This window comes from Nesoenas mayeri, assembly GCF_963082525.1.
Source record: "Nesoenas mayeri genome assembly, chromosome: 4".
Taxonomy (NCBI): Eukaryota; Metazoa; Chordata; class Aves; order Columbiformes; family Columbidae; genus Nesoenas; species Nesoenas mayeri.
In genome coordinates this window covers 18,758,782-18,776,001 of record NC_137540.1, presented here as the reverse complement: position 1 = coordinate 18,776,001, position 17,220 = coordinate 18,758,782, and the positions used below count along the sequence as shown (strand labels likewise).

The 17,220-nt window shown below is 40.3% G+C and overlaps 1 protein-coding gene across 2 annotated transcripts in view; it reads right to left on the bottom strand.

The window, feature by feature from the left end:
* Positions 1 to 8,258: 8,258 nt before the first annotated feature.
* NAA15 (N-alpha-acetyltransferase 15, NatA auxiliary subunit) overlaps positions 8,259 to 17,220 on the bottom strand; it is a 40,545-nt gene continuing 31,583 nt past the window's right edge. For both annotated transcript variants that reach the window (XM_080343729.1, XM_080343730.1), the window contains exons 16-20: positions 15,111 to 15,219; positions 14,432 to 14,530; positions 13,549 to 13,692; positions 12,351 to 12,448; positions 8,259 to 9,690 (exon numbers count right to left, since the gene is read on the bottom strand). In XM_080343729.1, the coding sequence (XP_080199855.1) occupies positions 9,490 to 9,690; positions 12,351 to 12,448; positions 13,549 to 13,692; positions 14,432 to 14,530; positions 15,111 to 15,219 (651 nt within the window). In that variant the 3' untranslated portion in view covers positions 8,259 to 9,489. The remainder of the gene's footprint in view (positions 9,691 to 12,350; positions 12,449 to 13,548; positions 13,693 to 14,431; positions 14,531 to 15,110; positions 15,220 to 17,220) is intronic.

Below are 17,220 nucleotides of genomic sequence, written 5' to 3'. Positions count from 1 at the left end.
TTGTCAAAACTATAAAACTAAAAGCCTTAATGAAAATTAAACAAATAAAAGTATATCCATTTCTGGCTTGCGCTTGGATTTTATTCTCGTTGCGTGCCTGATGAGGGATTGGGGGTTTAATGTTCAGATCAGTGTATGTTTTAGTTTGTCTGGATAACAACAGGCTTCATCTCCTGGGCACAGCATCATCGTCTTAGTCTGATGGGAACCTGCCATCCCCTGCCATGAGAATCTGCCAAACATGGACAGAGAAAAACTGGACCTTTAGTGCTAAAGGTGGCACCTGAAGCTTTACAAGCGGTGGATTAACAGGAGGACCCACTTGACATCCCAGCTCGTGGGAACCAGAATTGCTGCGAGACTGGGTCTGCAGTGCTCAAAACACCGCTTGGCCACTTGGGTCTGGATGGAAATGTCGTGCAGCTCTTGGACAGTGACTGAAACAACAAGCCATTTGGCCTATCAAGATAGCTGAGTCGATAACCAAATCACTTCCATGCCAAAAGGCTGCCCAGAGACAGGGCTCTCAGCAGACCCCAAACCTGCACAGACCGTGTCCACGCGTCCCCGCTGCGGCGCTGGGCTTTCCCTCTGCTGTGTTGGGCTGGATCACCCCCGGGAGACCAGAAAACGCAGCGAGGTGCATCGTGACAAGAGGGGTGCAGATGGCACCAGCAGGCAGCAAAGCTCTTCCAAAGGGTTTTGACCTGCCATGCTGTGTTAAACCCAGAGCCGTGTCCTCGCGTTCTCTCTCCCTGCAATTGTACACGCTGTGCTCGAGGGCTTTCTGCGGCTCACAGCAGCGGTGCAGAAAGGTTTGTCAAATGTCACCAAGCTTCTATATTTGCCTGTCTGCACCATGGCCTCTGATATAAATCATTCCTGGGCAGCAAACAAATCCAGTTGTACTGTGCTCTGCCAACAATCTGCCTGCATGTGTAAGCTCCCAATCGAAGACCCTGATCCCCAGGACTTGCTTTGATGTGAGGATATAGCATACATTTTATTTTCTGGCAACAGGTTTTTCTTCAAATAATATGATATCAGAGTGTGGTTTTGTTAATTATTTCTGCAAGAATAAGATTTCCTCCTTTTCCCAGGCTCTCATTTGCTATCAAGGGCATAGTAGTACACTAATTTTAATTAAAACATTGAATTAAAAAAATCCTACCTATCAAGAAAACAGAACCATCTCCACTTCAGTCCCTTTTGGCAAAATCTTGCTTATGCTGGCATCAACATCAGTTTTGTTTTCAGCAGGAGTAAGATTAGGGGTTCCAGTTAAACTAGCATTACCTTTATAAACAGCAAATCCTTCCTCCTGCCCCCCAAAATCCCAGCACATTGCAACTAGCATTGGTCATTTGTTTCCACGCAGAGACTGGAAAGACCCAAGGGGCTGTAATGACTAACCCGGCTCTTTCCCAGTGTCACGGTCGCACAGCTGCGCTGAAGTACCGCTCCAAGGACATCTCCTCCGAAAGAACAGCCGTCTTCAGGGTGTCAGGCACACAAATCTGCTTGTTAAGAGGACTATACATGAAAGGATATTAGAAGGAAATACTGTAATGTATTTACACTACTGAAAATCCTATTATCTCACCGTAAAGAATGATTTATAATGTGCATAGAAAAACAAACAACAAACCAAACAAGAACAAAAAAACCCCAGATGGAGCCCATGCATCTGATAATGTTGTTGACATAGGAATGAGGCAAAAGCTGTATTTCCCTGGTGGTCTGCAAAGATGTCCCTTCTGCTAATGTATTTTTAAGTTTCCTGCTGCATTCAGAGCTCCTACTTGTATTTATTCCAGTGGTGCCAGTTTTTCTTTTGCCCTGTCTTAAAACCCAGCAGCACCCTGTGCCTCCAGACACGACTCACAGCTCCGCGCTCGCATCCTTCGCTCCCCTGGTTCCAGCCTACCTGCAGCACAAGGCTTTTCCTCCACTCAGGGTAAGCTGAGGCCACCGTACGGTGCTCACATAGCACACACGTGATGTTGTACCTGTCAACAAGCTACAACAAGTCTGCCCGGCGTTCCCGTCCCCCTCCTGCTCTGTGGCTTTGAGGGAACGACAGAATAAAACTATTAGAAGAGACACTGGTAACCAGAGAAGTGAAGAACCTTGCTCTCCCCCCATGACTCATGCTAACCTAACCCGCTGGCGGCAGCTTTTGATACGCAGTCACGCACTACTGCTGGAAAACAAACAAAAACAAAAGAAGAAGGATACACAGCAGGTTTACCCAGTTTTAAAGTGACTGGGGGTCAGGTAGTTGGGGGAAAAGGCGAAGCAAAACCAGACTGCGTGAATAATATTTTGTTGTCACAGTATGCTTGGCAGGAACCGAGTTACTGAAGGTGATTCTTTCATGTTTTTCCTACCAAGTGAACCTGCAAAAGGGAGTTTTTAAGAAATACTTTTACAGGTGATTATCTTATTTTTCCTTAAAAAACATGTTAATTGGGTCAATTGTGGCAAGCGTAAGAATCAAGGGCTAAAATCCCAGTTTGTCTTCTGTAGGTTATGCAGTGTGAATAATCTACAAAATGGGGGGGGGGGGGGGAAATTACATTCTGATTGAGGTCTTTGGCCAAGAAAGGTTGGACCAGATGATCCTAGATCCAGTTGTATTTCATTAAGACAGTTGTTGATGTTGCAAGTGGAGTGAGATGCAGAATTATGAACAGTGGGTGACGCCTACGAGAAAAGAAAAATGCTCGAAATACATGAAGTAAACAGCCAGAAGCCAACGTTTTCTTAAAACTTTATAAAAATACTTCTAGATGAAAAAGACAGCTGCAAGAAGAATTAGCAGGTAATTAATAAAGCAGTTTAATATATTATGAGGAGTGCCTGGTTTTAAGTTTTGTATATTCATGGTAAAATCATACAAAGTCTATCCAGTGAAACAGCTGTTCCTGCTCCCTGGGACTGGTATGATACCTCTGTGGAGCTCTTCGAAGAATGAATTGATGGCTCTTGGTTTTGAGAAGCTCAAGACAAAATGCCGGACACTGCAAGGTCCTGGAAAAGCCCTCCCAGGCCCACGGTGTGCACGCACTTACCATGGAATGGCCAGTCTTACTGCGTGAACCACCAAATAGCCCCATCTTGCTCTCCTTTTATTTTTCCCTAAGTAAAGAGCATTTACACATCCCTTGCGTTAGCTGCAGAGAGGTTTTGTCTTCCTGCTGCTGTGTGTGAGACCTTCCAAACAGTTTCCAGAAGCGCAACGACAAGGTGGGGAGATCCTTCATACCTGATGGAACGGAGAGGTACGGGTGAAAAGTCAGTCCTGACAGATTTCTGCAAGCAAAATGACGTATAAACTACCAGGCTACCTTGGCTCCTCATAAACCTTCTGTGCTTTAAGTCCTTTTGTAGACTATCCCGAGGTGCTCTTCGCAGGAAAGGAAGGGTTGAATTTGAAAGAAGTTCAAGGCAGGCAGCTACTCAGTGCAAACACCCTTCCCCTCTCACAAAAGAAAAATGAGATGAATGGGGAGAAGGGATGCTATTTTCCAGTAGGGTACTATCTGTGCAGAGCAACCCTTACAGCAAAAAGCTTCCCTCTCACGCCTAAAGGGGTGAATTTCATGATATTGCTGCAATCACTTCAGTATCTCAACCCCACCCCAGGTACCTTAACAAAGTACAGAACCTGCAAATTGCCAGAGCCGTTTGTGCTCGCTGTAGACAGTGTTAATCAGAACTGATATTCACTACTCACGGTAGTTACAAACAGTTTTTTTCCAGGTAATCTTAACTGCTAAGGTCACAAACATGCTGCAGGTGCTGTGCCAGCTGCTAGCTTGTTCTTCTGCTCCAGTTTGTCAGTGTTACCATATTATTTTGTCTGCTGAGCAGTTAGAACCACAAGTCACAAGCTTCATGGGTCGGGAACGGAAGGCTATTGAGATTTTGGTTTTTTCCTCCTCAAACCAGATTTGAGGAAAGGAGAACATGCAATCTCCATTCAGCTGGCCTCTCAAAGCCCGTTTTTATTCAATCCATCAGTAAGAGTGTTTTCCAAATCCCCATCTCAGGTCTTCATAGCCTGAAAGAGCAAAAGACCTTTTTATACGTACGTACAACTAGCTTGCAAGGGTAGAACAGAGAACTCCCTGCCAACACGGCTCCTTCCCAGCCTGGCTCCAAAGGGAGCCACGTCTTTTCCCTACTGATCTTTCTCCCTATTGCCAGACCCCCACCCCAATTTACAGCCCATAGGTGTGGAAGGAGATGATCAGGAATTAAGGGCACTAGTCGAGGGATTGTTTATTACGAAGCTGTTAGGCATCTGAGGAGGACGCTGAACCCTACAAGGAAACACTAGTACTCATTTACAAACAGAACTCAGCATTTTTATTCATTGATTGACTTCCTGCCAGTTTTGATATTTGCTACCACCAGAGAAGAGCGTAAAAACACAGTACAACATTGTTAACCAGTTAGGAAGGCTAGAAGGGAAAGCAAATCCCAGTACAATTGCAAGTAACTTGGTGGAGTTAATAATTCAGATTTTTGAACGGATCCGCAATGAAGCAATAAATATGCCGCTGCACTGAACCAACAACAGGACTTTCACTAAGTTTGTGGTTTATTGCATTACAGTTTAAAACTAAACATTACCCAGCATCATATAGCTCTTCACCAACCAGGTAAGTGACACTTTTTCATGTTATATGCTAAATGGCTAAAATTATGCAGTAGCTGAACTAGACTAGGACTAGTAGAGGTAGATATTGAATGGGCAGTGCCAGGCAGAAATAAAATGTCGTTAAAGTACTTTTTGCCTTTTGTTATGAACAGTTAGCAGATGTGACATTTTCAATTAAAACAACAAACACCTTAGGAAAGCTATTCTAAGATGCTTTGGATTTTCTAGTAATATTTCTCTTGCAATACTCTTACAAACCCTTATGATATGGTCCTTTGTAAACTGGACAGTCTTTACCCTCCAAGTTTTCTGCCCTGATTTACTTAAGACCAACATACAAAGCTAGAATCTTTGTGAACATACTATTTGCTTGTACCAATCAAAGTAATACACATTTACAGCTTCCTTGGCACGGGAAGACTGCATTTATAGTATTTACAGCTTCAGTAATCTTTCTAGTAATAAAAAAGCTATTTTATACTTAATCTAAAACGGAATTTCTATTATGCCACCTTCTTATAACTCACTTCAGTCTTCTGTTGCCAAGCTGCTGTACCAATTGCTCCTTGCCATTCTCACCGCTGGCTCCATGCTCTTGGGAAGAGTCTCTGCCCAAGACAAGCATTAAAACTGGTGTTTGTAGACTGCAGCTTACATTTCCAGAAAATATAATCATGACGACGTGACCATGAGTTTTGTCAAAGCGTACACCCTTTGCTCCTTACAATATCCAAGAACAGTTCATTACTTGAACACTCCTGGAGACAAGAGCAACCATTTTCCTCCATCTGTAACAGCTTTCATTAATGAACTTACAGACTGCTCGGTTCCTTACTGATATTACTAATCATACTACATTTGCATTGTTTTCCTCCACAGAATCCCGGAGCAGTATGTTACAAGACAAGCATACTCTTACTTCCACTTAGTTTGAGCTGGTTTACGTTATCGCTTAGGTAGGAACCACATTTTTAGAGCAAACTTTATTAGGGGGAAAGACGGGGAAACATTTCAAAGCCAGCTAGCGACTCAGTACAGAACACTTAAAAAACATTTAAAGCAATCATGAAAATAAAAAAAGGAAAAATAAAACTATTTTAATTCAGGTATATTGAGCTGGATTAGTCTGTCAAGTGGTTTTGTTACGTTAGTGGCACACGTTCAAAGCACAGCTGTGGCGTATGGGATGCTAGCACTGCAGGAACGATGGCACTGCTGCCCAAGCCCTCAAAGGCATCGTGTTGGACAAAGATCTTGAGTTTTTTATGTGAACTGTGATGGTATCTGCACCTCTGGTTTCTCAGCCTGATCTCACCCTACTCTCATCAGTCTGTTTTTTCTATAACGACAACTCTATTTAGCTGAAAAATAAGGTGTTACACTGACTTCCAGGGTCTACTGTACAGCTAGAGCACCTCCAGACCTGGAAAAGCAAACGAAAGCAAACGCTAAAGGAAGCTGAAATAGGCTAAACACACCTCACCTGGCCCTAGAGAGCTCTCTGGGAAACTTGGAATGTTTTCCCTACGCTAGGAGAAAAACTTGGTGACAAACTCCCATCTGTGTTCTGGCTGACACACCGCACATCAGGGCACGATTCCTTCCCTATCAACATGGAAGCATTAAGACCTCTACTGGAAAAAACCCAAACACAATAACTGCAGAAGAATATAGAAGCTTTTAAGGCATTTAAGATGCAAAGAAATAAAGAGAGTTACTGAATAGATTATTCTGAGACCATTTTACCTGTTTATTCGCACATGTGAATGCTCTGGTTTCCAAATGGAAAAGGCGAGTACCTCACCCATCATCTCGGGGCAGCCAACCACGTTTGGTTACTTGCAATTTAAGTCCACTTCTGACTCTGGCTTTGCTTTATGCAATGTGCATTTGCACCATCTACACTATCTAGGGAAAAATTGTTTGAACATTTCTTCCCAGGAAAGATCCATGGCATATGTCATCACCAGTGGCTCCACCGATGGTGAAAACATCTTTCTTGGGTGAAAAATCATGAAGAATTGCACCAAATCATGTCACCAGTAAGCTGATGTTCTGGGTCACTCAGCCCATGACTGCAATCCCTGCTCACCTGCTTTGGCAGCCGACCACCAGCCATTACAATTTGGGGTCTCAGCACGCAAAGGGATTTCCCCTGCAGCACGGCGCTCCGTGCCACCGCTTCACCAGACCCATTGCATTGGACTGGAACTTCATTTCCAGCTCTTAAAAACTCCTCCTCAGATGTCAGCATTGCATCTAACAGGAGAGCTGCCAAAATGAAAGAATAACAATTCCTTTGCTGATCGAAGAACCTTCTTCTTCAGGTAAAGTCTTGACTTTAATTTCATTTCCTGGGATTGAAGTCTTCTGAAAGGGGATGAGGAACTGCTTTAATCCAAAAGCAACATCTCTGAAGCACTGTGGATGCCTTTCAGCAAAGTTACAATGAAGTGTCTTTGGGGAAATCACAACAGATGTTTAGACAGAGGCTTCTGGAAGGCCCACAGAAATATTCTTTCCCACTTGCATAATGGAAGATAACAAGTCACTTCTTGCTTTTTGTTCATCTATTTCAACACAAAAACAGGCAGTGAAAAAGTAAAGGAAATAATCCCATTTACAGGAAGCACCCAAAAACCAGAATTTGGGGAAAAAAAAAATTGCTTGACGCAATTCACAATCTGTTAAAAAGAGTGAGCACTCATCTGCCTCCAGCTAAGCATCAGAAGCCAAGGAAACGGCAGCAATACTCAGGGGCAAGGCCAAAAGCTCATAGCTCGTGTAGGCAAAGTTGAAACATCTTCAGTGGTTGCAGAAGACATGCAGTCCAAGTATCTCAGGCTGCAGAAAAGACTGAGATCTAGACATAAATACCAGAGTCAATTAAAGGCTCTATAGGTATTCTAGTCCCTAAAAGCCCAGCAGATTAAATATACAAATATAGCAACACAACTTACATTTCCGACATGAACTACACCGCAAACATACACAAGGATAGCCTAACCATGAAAAATAAAGTGGTGCTGAATATACGAGAAACAAAAACCTGTTCATCTGACAGTTAGAAAACTACAAACCCTGATAATTCTTCCTGAATTTCCTAACTGTATGTGTCAATCACTGAATTCCATGAAGTGGAAGAGGAAGGCTGTGTATCCACACGACAGATACTCTGTAACTGAACTCCTGCAGCAAAGAAGGCACTCACTTTATAAGCTGTAGTTTATTTTCTGCTCTGTTTTATATGATGAGCCTATTAAAAAAAACACATTTGTGCACTTATCTATATTATTAACACAGTAGACTTGTAGACTGAAGCTTGACTTGGAAAATAACGTTCAACATAACATTGGTGGAACTGAAAAGCCAAGTAGTAAAGCATTCTGTGTTATAGGACTTCCCAGACATTCAGTATTTACATACAAAGCATTTGCACTTTATACTCAACAACCACCCATCAGCAGTGACATTATTAGCGCAACCGGACAACACAGTAAGCCAACCCTGAGCTGTACTCTAATGAACCCATTCATTTTCAAAGTACAACAGAGATTGGTTTCAATATTCACACAATTGTTTTTCAAAACGTTTTATTGCATTATATTTGGTACCTTATGTTTGACAAAGGAAATTACATCTGTAACTGCAGGAATAAGAAGCTGGTCTGTTATTGAAAAAAAATCTTGGGCCCCTTAAAAGTTACAAAGTCTTGGGCTTGCCTGAAACAACTGAGCAAGAAATATATTCTTAGAAATGTAGGGCTTCAAGTATTACAAACCTGTGACACTGTGGAAAAGTTCCAGAGGTATCTAAACTGCAGCACTTTTTATTTTCTGCATAACGTGAACAAGGCCTGCTGAGGTTTTAAACTATTAGTCTCTTGATCAGTCAAAACGGTAGTCAGGAGTTCTCCTCTTTGCAACTTCAAGTCATAGTATGTTCTCATTTTGTTTTCACTCTATGTGAAAAATGCATGCTATCTTTCTAATTAGTTGGTGCCACATCACAGTGCATAATTTTATTTGGTTCTTGCATTACAGTTTTAAAAAGTTTGGCCAACCTGCGCGGATAGGTTTATCTCAAGAACAGCAACGTTGATTCTCCCCACCCCCCAAGTTTAATTCAAAGAGAGAGCGAGTTCTAACTGGTTCCTTCCGTTAAAAACTGTGGTGCAAGAACACCAAACTGATCGTGTACAGTGAATTTCAGAGACACAACAAGCTTATTGAACACACTATGTTTCTTAATTCTGCTTGATATCCGTATGTCCCAGCATCCGCAACATCATGCGTATGCTGCGGGTTTCTCTGCATATTCTGATTCACATTGCATACTTCCTATGGACAGAGTCATCCCTGCATCAAAATCAGTCAGATGCTAAAGCCCCATCAACTCTTTGTGCTCAGTGAAAGAATCCAGTGCTAAAACAGCATTTTTGCTGTCTGAGATAACAGTAATCTCACAAGACAAATTTAAAGTAATATTTCTGCCACACACCTGCTCTGAGGGCTATACGCCTCCAGGTTTCATATAAATTAGTTTAAAAACATGGGTAGGTAGGTAAGGAGAAAGGTTTTTTTCTTCTTCAATTTTAGCAGCTTTTAATTTTTAAGAAACCGAACAACCTATATTCAGTAATATGTTAGATATTTTATATATATATTTTGTCAGCAGGATAAAAAAAAAATGTAAAACTATTTGAAGGCAACATGTTTTTTTCCTTCCGTTCTCTGCAAGTTAGAACAATTCAGCAGGTGCGTGACAAAAATATTATACACCAGATACGGTCCAATGTCATTTTTTTCCAATAAAGTTGTTCATATTTCATTGGCCAGTTCTTCAGGTTCTGCAGAACTATCTCCATTAACTGTGATCTTCATATCGTCTTCATATCCAGGGGGCATGAAAGCCAAAGCATAAGGGAAAAGCTTATGACAATTTGCTCTGTACGTTTCAGATGCTTCTTTACAGTCTCCAAAGCTACCGTCACATAAAGCTTCTAATACTTCCATACAAGTCTAATTAAAGAGAAAAATAAAGAGGTGTTATGGCTTCGTAAACACTGATCTGAGCACTCACAAACCAGAAATATGACACTACAAAGAAAACAAACTCCAAGTATTGTCTTCAGGTTTCTATCAATATCAAGTGACTTTTTTCTTACTAGACAGAATATGAAATACCAGCATAGTCTGATTTGAAACGATGCAGTTTGAAGAGAGTTAAAAACCAGTTAGAAGTTTTGACTGAAGATGCAAATACTGATTTGCCACTTGTTTCTTATTTTCCTAAAAAACCAAATTATTCTTACTAGTTGGCAACCAAGGATCAGGCTTACTTGCAACTAAATATGTTTTTTGGGTTTGTGGTTCATCATCCCTTGTCCCCCCAGCCTTGGGACACACTGAATATTTCAGCAGCACATAACAAGCATTTGAACGTTAGTGTTCACAAATAAAAACAATGAATCCAGAATATATGCTATAATTTCTTAATAATGTTTTTTGAGAACATGCTTTCAGATAGAATTGGAAGAACTGCGGAATATAATTAAAATGTAAAAATAGCCATCAGCTGAATAACCATAATTAGATGTGATAACACTTCTGGTAGGAAAAAAAGTATCATTTTTACATTTAAGGATATGTGACTTACTGGTGTGTCTGTAAGTAGAGAACTGAACCAAATTACTCAGATATTATCACATCCTTCAGGTATATCTGCAGTTTCATATACTTTTTTTTTTTTCCCCCCCACGATTTAGAAGAGAAAAAGGAGATTTCCTGGTTTTTTTTGTTTTTCAACTTGCACTCCAAACATGAGAAATCCACCCACTAAGCTTCACTAAAGCCCAGCAGCATTTAACATCCTTCCACGTTGGGTATGCCAGTATTAGCATAGTAAGCGAGCCTTTTTCCACTCTTCTGACATTTACTTTGGCTTTTATTTATTCTGTGTATTGAGATTAACTACCCTGTCCTCCTGCTATGGGGTTATGAAGTTCTCTTCAACAACCCTTTTCCCCCACATTAGCTCTTTATGACACTGGCATCCACAGAAGGTCAAATATATGTAGATTTATGCCTGCAATGTGCCCTGAGGCAGCTGGTCTCTACTAAAAATGTCATGATAAATTTGATCTCTTTGCACATGAGAATGCCTTTCAACAAATGCCCAGACTCCTTCAGATTCTCATCTTTTTAGGGCACTTTCAATTTCCCACCTAAAAGTTCAGCAGAACTCCAACTCTTACTTTATATCGGCACCGAGAATGCTTAAATTGAACTTTTTCAGTTTTATCGCAATGCTGCATATGTGATTTTTATACACTGCTGAGTCAGCAAACGCTTCTTGCAGTCCTACCAAGACAAGACTTCTCTAAAACAACTACATATTTTTGGTTAAATTTTAATCTTTCCCCAGTCCAATGCCCAGAATCCCCCACTCTCAAGCAAAAAAATGCAGCTAACAAGGTAAAAAGAATGTTGTCGAGGGCAATTTAATTTTTGTTTTCTAAATCTATTGATAATCTATCTTAAGCTCTTTGAGACTGTTCAAACAGTAAAAAAGTCTATAAAAAATACTAAATATATAAAACACATGACTTTGTGTCCCATAAGCAGATCTGCTAGAGAAACGATCTGAGTATTTAACATCCTAAGCAAGTTCATAAATCATGGTAAATTGACTTTTTGTTGTCTCTTTTTCCCCCTCTGTTTTGTCCAAAAATTCTACTGTGAACTTAAATCCTTTCCAATTAAAGTTCTGTTGAACCCAGTATATTTCCAAAGGGGTGTTTTTTGGAAAATACCCATTTTTGCCCACAAAAGAATAATTTTACCAAAAGGTTCACTAATTTAACTTGCAATAGACCCAAAAAATCCTTGAATGCCCAGACATAAAGAGCACAATAAAGAAATAAAGTGTCAGGGGAACTAAGAGAAACAAAACGTCCTGAAGCTTGCACAGTCTGCCAAGAAATGTCTCTAATACTTAATTAAACATGCTGGACACTCTTACAGTGATGCCAGAGGAAACTGTTTGACTGGGACACAGAAATAGTTCTAAATAGACTAAAGAAAAAAGAAAGGATGCTTTATTCCTGCTCTACTTTGCCAGGTAAGGTTCTGACAGTGTGCAGTCACAGGAAGAACTATCCATGTTTATTAATTATTTAAGTACATACGAAGGCCAAAAGGTGCATTTGCACCTTTTATTAAAGCTAAGATAAGTTACACAGATTGCAGGGGGATGAATATGGAAAGCCTTGGGATAACCTGAGCCACTCTTAAGTCCATCTTTTTCTTGTGAACAGTTGCTTGTGCAACAGCTAAAGCTCAGACAGACCCCAACCTTTTCTTATTGGGGAGCTTCAGCATCTTTCGCCATGAGAATTCCCTTCTGTTTAATAAGCTGTCCCATTCGCTGCAGCAATAACACCATTTCTGCTGCTAGCTATTGTCATACTATGACAAAACTAAATTAATTTAAATGTGTGAAAAGGACATTAAACATTTCTGTTCAGATGAACCTGATACTCCTTTCTCTCACACAACAACCCAACCTCGCTACCATAAGGCACAGCAATCATTTCAGCTTCCTTTTAACTCCATAATTTTCATAAAGTTTCCATAGATACAGCAGAAGTTGTTGGTTACAATTTGTAGATGTGTGTTACCTGAAGATTTCTGTTAATGAGGCATTCATCCAGGGTCATTGCCAGCTCCACTGCTCTTTTCTGACTGGAAGGATCTAAATAGTACATCATTTTGGCAGCTACAGAAGAAAAAATAAGCTTCATCACTCAGTGGATGACTGAAAACATCTTCTATACAAACATCAAACAGAGATAATATGACTAAGAGGGGATACCGAACTCTATAGGTAGTAGTTCAAAATGCAGCGCACGGTGGGATCCCAGGCAGCGAAGGTAACAAATCAGACCTGCTGATACACCACAGGTCCCTCCAGCACTACCACTCACATCTCCACACAGAGGAGATGTGCACACAGGGCTCTTGTTGTCACACACTGTCAGGGCACAGCTCCAAGTCCCACGGCACAAATGTAGTTGAAGGGGCTGGATGCCAGAAAAGACGTGGAGAACAAACACTGCTTTTTGTGGCCAGGTGTGAGCCCAGCCTGAGCCGCGGCAGGAACACTCCCCGGGGTGCTTTACACCCCGTTCCCCTCACGGTGCTGCGATGCCCACTGCAACACATGGTCACTAGTGACAGACAGGCTTTTGTGACAGGTAACCAAAACCAAAGCTTCTCTTGTTAGGTGTACCAATAGCTCTGGGTGTTACCTGGCTTGCTGAGCACACACTTCTCTTGGCAGTCAGCCTCTTCAAATACACATAACAAAAAAAACACCACTTTGCAACTCAGAAATACTACTTCACATACTACACAGCTTATATGAACTGCTTCACAGATGCATTAAATACAGTTAGTCTTATGATACATTCATAGAATAGAATCACAGAATAGTCTGGGTTGGAAAGGTCCTTGAAAGCTCATCTAAGTACAATCCCCCTGCAATGAGCAGGGACATCTGCAACTAGATCAGGTTGCTCAGTGCCCCATCCAGCCTGGCCTTGGAAGCACACAGCATGCATTAGAAATGACAATAGGGCTGAGAGGTCCAAAAATGAGTATTTTAGCGGCATACAGAAAAAAAATATAGAAAACCACAGATAACCTGGTGGTCATGTTGTCACACCACCACAAACTGAGAAAAGAAAAGCATTCCTGATGGGAAGAGTGACGATTTTTTTATTTTGTAAACATCACTGGTGCTGATACTGAGATGCCCCTGCTAGACAAGCACAGAAAATACAGAAGCATGGAAGAAAAAGCATAATGGCAAAATACCTGATAACCTATGTGGTAGTGAGTCATAGTTCTTTTTAAGGAAAGCTTCATTGAAGTTCTTTGGATTAGTTGCTCCAAAAAGCCGATTCATTTCTTGGTTTAACACTGTTCTAACCGCATCAGGCAAATCCTTACTTTCAGATACTATTGAATTGGAAAAAAAAAGAAGTTAACAGAAGCGAGTACAGGTAATCACAGTAAAATCTATTTTATGCATTTATTTTAATGTTTGTCATATTTACATTATTAATATAATAGAAAATACCCAAAACCTCAAAGAAACATGCATGAAATTCAAAGAGGTAAATAACTGGATGTGGTTGGAAAAAGCTGAACTGTGGCAGTTTTCTGATGCTTAGAAAAAGCCGAAGCCTCTATTCCAATACAATCTTCCCCTTACTAATTAAAATATATTAGGCTCAAAGATTCAGATCAGAGAAGTCTGTTCTTAAACATATCTAGTCTGTAGCCACCAGCAGGAAGGGTGACCTTCGGGGCAAGGAAAAGGAGAGAATCCTTCCAACTTTCTGAAAAAAAGGACATAATTCTAAGCCTTCTCCTCACACACACTGACACAGACTGCCAATAGAAAAGCCAGATTCCTCACTCTGCAGTTTTCATTTCTTCACTCTTTCAGGGGTTCAACGTACGACTCACAGTCTTAAAAAGACTGACTAATACTTGTTGGAACAACTATGAAATCCAGCTGCAGTCATAGTAAACATATTTAATTTTAGCACGAATCGGTTGTTTAAAAGCTTTCTAATACATGTATTAAATATTTGTAATTAATTATACTAACAGTCTGTAAGCTAGCAATCAGTGACTGTATGCAGGTTAGGCATCATCTGGAAGCATGATGTCGTATCAAACAGATACATACCACTGCTGAAGAGATGAATCATACACTCATGAAGCCAAGGATGGCTAGAATCAATAGCAAAGGCTCTCTTCACAGACTGAAGCATCAGAAGGAACTTCTCTGGAAAAGAAAGCATTGGCAAATGGTCAAAAACCTGTGGCTGGAACTCACTGCATTAAGTTGCAGGAGTATTTAGTATTTGAAACTAAAATGATCAGAAGAAATGAAAGCTGAGTGTTCTGCAACAGTCTTTTTTCTAACACGCATTCATTTAAATAGCGAATTAAACATGTTAAGCTAGTAAATACATTTGAACATAATAAATTCTTAAAGTATAACATTTAACTGATACAAGAATTCAAAAGTCATGTGTTTCAAGAGACTAGCTCTCATTAGCAACTGCACACCGCTTCTAACATGCGGTTCTACCAGCTATAGACACAAATAACTAGGGCAAATGGAAGCTGGGAGAATTAACTGCAGCCTCACTGCTTATAGATTTAACCACAGCAAAGAAAGTGGATAATTGCCAGATGTTCAAATCTGGTTCTTCACAGACCGCTCACAGCTGGGGTGTCGGTCCAATGACAAGTTGTGTCTCAACATGGACTCTGCATATCTATCAATAATTTTTGCTTAAATTCTAATATACATCTTTATGAACCGCAAATTGCTTTACTTCATTAGTTTTCTCGCTCACCTTTTCGAAAATAAATCTCAAAGGCAAAAAGATGTGTCTCTATTTTGTTCTTCACTAAATTCTTCAGGGGTGTTAAAAATTTAATGGCTTCTTCCAAAGGTGCTTCAACCTACAAGTTCAAGGAAGTAACATACAACTAAGTCACAAAGCTTAAATCTAATAACTCTACAACAAGAAAATTTACTATTTCTGAGTCACAGAGTTACTCTCATAAGACAATGCATAAGATGCTTAGAACCTCTTATGTGACAAACTTTGAATCTTTCACTCAGTGTCTAAACACAGACGGCCAAGTCTCAAAAAACTGCTTTGTGATGGTTACAAATCACATCTTCCTAGATACAGAGATATTTTTGCCTTCTACCACACGTCAACAGCAAACACAACTGTAGCTGAACCTGCACTGTATGGGCTGCAGAGCTCTTCAAGCCAATCTACACACACGGGCCCAAGATGTTTGTCAACGACTACTTTATGCCCATGACAGTCTGTTCACATGAGCTTCAGACGGGTTCCTGAGAGCTGCTGGGTCATGGCAATGCTCCCAGCCAAGATACTGACAGCAAGCCTGAAGTAACTAGGTACTGATCACAGTGGCCGAGTCTCAGCTGCGTAATCCAGTCAATGGACAGTTTTAACACAAATTAATTCTGTACCAAGGTTCTTTACAGACAGATCTCTTGCATCTGGAGGCTAGGGATAACTCAAACAAGAAGTGTTGTCCTTCATACTAATGTGTTTATGAACATAAGCTACTAAGAATGAGATACAAAACCTGTCAATAACAATTTAGTAATTTTGAAGCAATACACTTCACTGCAAAAAAACGAGTTGAAGGCAACAATGGACACCTTAGAAAGTTCGTGCTAACCACATACTACAACAGTTTCAAATAAAAAATGCATCATTTATACATGCTGTTGTGAGTTTGCATACATCAGTGATAACTGTCCACTTAAACTATTTGGAATCTATAATGAAACAGATTTGAAAGCTAAGCCTTTAACACCAAAGCTACCAAAGAAGTCTAGGGGCAACTGTTTGGGGAGAAGTGTCTGCAAGTGACCAATTATTTCAGAAATGGTCTTCTGGCAGTGAGAGCCAACTGAATTTGAAGAGTCTACATCATGATTCTGACATTAAATCTGAAATATAATTAGGGAAGATTTGCCAAAGGAATGCATTATACAGCTGCAACCATTTGCTATAATCTTAGGGACTGCCTGGATTTTCCTGGGATATGCCATCACGTCCTTCTACTCCAGAACTCAATTTCAACATATGCCACTGAGACCATTTAAATCTTAACTGGCACTGCAATTTAGAGTGCTGCTTCTTCCAAGGGGTGAGCTAAACAATGGGAATACCAACAATATTCTTAAATGACTACTCAAGTTTTTAAAATCTCTTGCTTCCTGGCTACAAAATGAAGTTCAGTCTCAGCTTTCAAACATCATTCCATCAAGAGCCAATATTATTCATTATACATGCAATGTGAAAATAACAAATACCATATCTATCAGTACTTAGATACTATACTACTACAAATTAATTTTTCCAATCTATATATTTTTCATTTTGTTTCCCCACATTTTTAAAATGTTTTCCTGCTCCTTACAGGTACAACTTTTAGCACAACAATAGTCTGCTGGGTCACCTCCCATTTATATATCTTGACTGTTCTTAATCCAGATCTCAAAATCCATCTCAGTCTAGTCTACTGCTATTTCCAAACAGGTTCTTTATCTTTCCTGTCCCACCCCATTCAAAACAAATGGAAACAAATGCTGTTAAAGCATTCAGTGCTTCAATGCCTCTTTCAAAGGTTGCCTATGCTGAGTAAATAAAAAAGAAAATACTACGGGACATAAAGAGTGAACAATAATCACCTTACATACAGAACAGAAAGACTTCCATCTGATCAACTAGAAATAGGGCATAATCAACAAGTTAGTGCAATACACACATGAAGATAATTCCACCTGTAGCAAATGTCTCTGACTTCAACCACTGTCTTTGAGAATCAGGCACAAAAGCTGTGATTTCAGCATATTACTGACAGCATATCCAACAAACTATCCCTAGAAAATAATTCTTTTTATAATACCAC